This window comes from Paramacrobiotus metropolitanus, unplaced genomic scaffold (assembly GCF_019649055.1).
Source record: "Paramacrobiotus metropolitanus isolate TYO unplaced genomic scaffold, Prichtersi_v1.0 Parri_scaffold0000247, whole genome shotgun sequence".
NCBI lineage: Eukaryota > Metazoa > Tardigrada > Eutardigrada > Parachela > Macrobiotidae > Paramacrobiotus > Paramacrobiotus metropolitanus.
The window spans coordinates 93580-97536 of NW_026570467.1; the positions used below are offsets into that span (position 1 = coordinate 93580).

Here is a 3957-nt window from a genome sequence, read left to right on the forward strand (position 1 = left end):
AGCACTGCATTCTAAATGAAAAAACAACTCTACCCTACAGCTACAAAATATGCAGAGCAATCGTGTTTAATTTATATATTCATGTACAAAACCGCCTGTACACGTACAGTTTCCTTCGTTGCTTTCTTGAACTGAGTTTCTTCGTACACTGGTGTGCGAACATGAGAACGTACTTCGTAAATATTTTTAGCTTTTCAAAAAATAAGAAGGGGCATATAGAAGTGTTAGAAAGAAAGGGGTAAAACTATTTCTTAAACAAACAGACAGGTAACCCAACATACCTAAATACGAATGAAAATGGTCATAACAAGAAGAACAAAATTCTGTCTACACTTACCTAGGGTTGAAATTCAAACGACTTTTGGCCGTTTTTGAAATGATTTGAAATGAAACTGATTTGAAATGAAATGATCTGAAATTTGAAATTTAAAAATGAATTATTTTAATAATTTTTTATTCGGATATTTCGAAAATTTTTTCCTGGTATAAACAGGGATATTAACTAAATGGTTAACAATAACAGTTTTTTCACAGATTTTATCAACAGTTTCACTTTATTGTATGAACTTTTAAGCAGATTTCATGGTTTTCTCCACTCAAAAGTAATTAAATAACACTTTAAAGGAAATTTTTTTCCATTTCAAATCGTTTCAAACGCATTTCACGTGGTTTCATAATTTCAAATGTTCACATTTCAAATCATTTCAAATCACATTTCAAACGGACCCTCGTTTGAATTTGAAATGATTTGATTTGAAGCTTGAAATGTGAAATGTTTGAAATTGTGATTTCAACCCTACACTTACCACACAAGCGCAAAGGCCAATCAGTAAATGGTAAAATATCCGCATGATAAAGGCGTGCACCAGCAACTCTCCCAAAAATAACAATAATTCACTAAAGCAGGATCAGGTTTATTAACCGGCAACCGCTGTATACGCCAAAATGCAGACAGTACATGTACAACAATTATGGTAATATGCGGAACTCGCTTCCTTTTATACAGTCGTTGAATCGTTCGTGCGCCACTCAACCATATCTGACCATACCACCCGCGTCAGCTTGATACGAAGAGTTTTTTTCCGGCAACATTGTCCCTGCTCGATTTGGGCATTTTTTCCGTATCGCCACACTTTCACGAAAATTTCGCCATGCTGCGGATAACAGCAACGTCGTGTCGCCGCCAACCACTTGAGGAGCAAGTGTCCGCGCAGTAGCACATGCCGACTCCTGTAATTTCTTGCTAGTACCCCGTCTTCCACTAAACGGTTTTACCGGCAACACAACCATGTATTACAAGCGGCAAAATTGTTGGAAATGTGCCTGCACTTAACTTTGAAGAATATTGTGGCATTCAGCGAATAATCCTTTTGTTGAAGTGGAAAGCATTCTTGTAATCTAAGGTGAAACTGAATGGCAACTTATTTCCAGTTAATTGTAGCAAAAGTGCTCGAACCGTTCGATGGATTTTTTGTTTTGTCTGGCACACCAAATAAACATTTTGCGGCTTCGTGCTAATGTTTCTTTTTTTAAGAGGAATGACCATTTGTTTGCGTTACAAGTCAGCGTGGCCGGATGTATACAAATTGCGGCAGCGGAGAAATCGTCAACTTTCATACCGCAACCACTCAGTCAGTCTTTACTGGGACTTCGCAGGGGACCAGTATTGCGATACAAATCTGTGGCGTTCTTGCGTCTTTAGCTTCAGCGTTTGTAGCGCCACCTGTTGCACCGGTAAGCTAATTAGACAGTTGGATGGATATTTTGGTTGTTTTTTCAATGGTTAAAATTTTAGCAGTGACGCAGTGTGCCTGCGCTTGCACTTCTTGTTACTTTGACGGCTATTGCCTATTAAAACAAAAAAACAATTAGCCAGTCCCTTGCAGAGTAAGGCTCTTATTCACTACCAACAAATACAGAGCATGTGTGTACTGTATGAATGCCGTCATGTTCTTTTTCAGCTTGAGTTTTGGTGCTAAAGCACATAAGTATAGAGTACATATTATTATTATAATATTAAAATTGATAATGGTATATACCATTTACCGGCGTATATTTATATTCGTCTGTAGCAGACTATGTACTCATATTATGTACATAAGTTCTATCGATGTGACTTTACACTGCGCTGTCAAGCAGGACATGTACCGCTGTTGTCGCGTTCGCCTACACGGTACGCTTAACAAAATTTCATATAATAATTATCTGTAAGCTACTAAATAATGCTCTGGATCGGCAGGGTTTTTAAGAAACCACAGTAAGATTTAGCAGGACAGTCCAATAACATTAAAGTAAAAGCTGGTGATGGCGCTAACCCCATTAATTAAAGTAACTGTCTTCAATGGAAATTTTCTTTGGTAGCGGATAATGGGTGTACGGTATTTGTAGCTAATTACATAGGCGCAGCGATTTTGTTTATAGAAAAAAGTCGCCATTAAGCCCACTTTTGAAGTGTGCCGCCGAAATGATCAAATAATTCATTTTGTGTCGTCAAGAAACACAAATTTATTTTGCGAAGAAGTATTTACAAATCACGGCTTGTGAAAGGGTGTCTTTTTGTGTGAATCTGGAAACGCAAGGCGTCGCAAGGCAAACGCAATTTTGGTACACGGTTCCCGTTGATCTGGGACAGTTTATCCAACACCCGACGCGCAGATACTCTCTGGCTACTGGCGAAGCACAGGCAGTTGCGAGTACATGCTGCCAGCTCGGACGGAACGGGCGCGGCGTCATAGACGACAGGAACATACCCATGCATAACCGCTATCGAAAATGCCAAGTCGGAGATAGCTTCAGTCGCACCCATTACTCTTCCGCTGACCGGATGCTGTAGTGTTTCCCGATAATCGCCGGTGATACTGCGGATCAACTGCAGCATGACACATCCCAAGCTCCACACATCCGTGGCCGAGTCGGGCAGTGGGGGCTACGTGGTGAGCGTGTTCCGAGGGCTTAACGCAGCTGCCAATTCCGGAGACACGCAGCGCGCGCTGTTGCGGAAATACTTGTAATTCAGGGAGCTGACACTGCAGCGTTGAAGAGTAACGAGGCTGTCCCAGTCGGATATACGCAAAGTCTCACGTTGGGCGTTGAATCCATCGATTAGCACGTTTGCTGGTTTCAGATCGCCGTGAGTTATGCCGTTCTCGTGCAGGAACGCCAGTCCATCTGCCAGATCCAGTGCGTGACCGATGGCATCTCCAACATTAAGCACAGTTCCGCTGTCCTCAGTTCGTTTCAGCTTACTTTGGAGATTGTCTAATAAAATCACCCAGTAATTAAACGTACATCTCATCTGCGTTCCATTAAAACACATACAACGCTTCTTAGAAACCTGTGCATGTATCTCCAAGCGTAAAGAATACAGCTGTGACCAGAGGATTACTGTGCTCATTATTTATTTGCTTACCAGAAAAATAGTCCATGATGAATTTCACCATGACATTAAAATACGTGGGGATAATGGTGACTTGATGGTAGTCCACCAAGTGATCGTGTTTCAGCTTCAGCATCATTTCAAATCTCTCCTGTAGCTTGGCATAGTTTTCTGGGTTTTCCACAAAACGTTTATCTCGTATTTTGAAAAATCTCACAGCAACAACGTCCGGTCCAACATAATTGCCGCGCTTCGTAATGCTGGCTTTGTAAGTGTTGCCGAAACTTCCTGATCCAATGAGGTCACAATCATCGTCCTCATAATGACAAGTGCTGCCAAAACGAACAGTTTGAAGTTGAATCGACATTCTGTCGCAGAAACGAACAACGACGGGATCCCGGAAGCAATATGGGACAGGTATTTTGTTCAAGTGGAAAGGTAAGAATTCGTTGATAAAATTACTTGAAAGCACCAGCTGTAAATTTAGTAATCAGCATTTGCTTCCGCAGAGTTTTCTACTGCTTCACTGGTGAAACGGCTTGGGTACGATGTAACTATTCAGGTTTATGACAAACGCAAAA

The 3957-nt window shown here is 41.0% G+C and overlaps 1 protein-coding gene across 1 annotated transcript; it reads right to left on the minus strand.

Moving 5' to 3' along the window:
- Window positions 1-2366: 2366 nt before the first annotated feature.
- On the minus strand, window positions 2367-3920 carry LOC129601525 (serine/threonine-protein kinase mos-like). Its single transcript, XM_055500364.1, has 2 exons — window positions 3410-3920; window positions 2367-3258 (listed from the first exon to the last, which is right to left on the minus strand). The coding sequence occupies exons 1-2, from the start codon at window positions 3741-3743 to the stop codon at window positions 2927-2929; spliced, it is 666 nt and encodes a 221-aa protein (XP_055356339.1). The 5' UTR covers window positions 3744-3920; the 3' UTR covers window positions 2367-2926.
- Between the last annotated feature and the right edge of the window lie 37 nt (window positions 3921-3957).

Coding starts and splice junctions, on each gene's coding strand:
- LOC129601525 (XM_055500364.1), bottom strand. CDS start 3,743: ATGTCGATTCAACTTCAAACTGTTCGTTTTGGCAGCACTTGTCATTAT. Junction 3,259..3,409: donor CATCATGGACTATTTTTCTG/GTAAGCAAATAA, acceptor TGATTTTATTAG/ACAATCTCCAAAGTAAGCTG.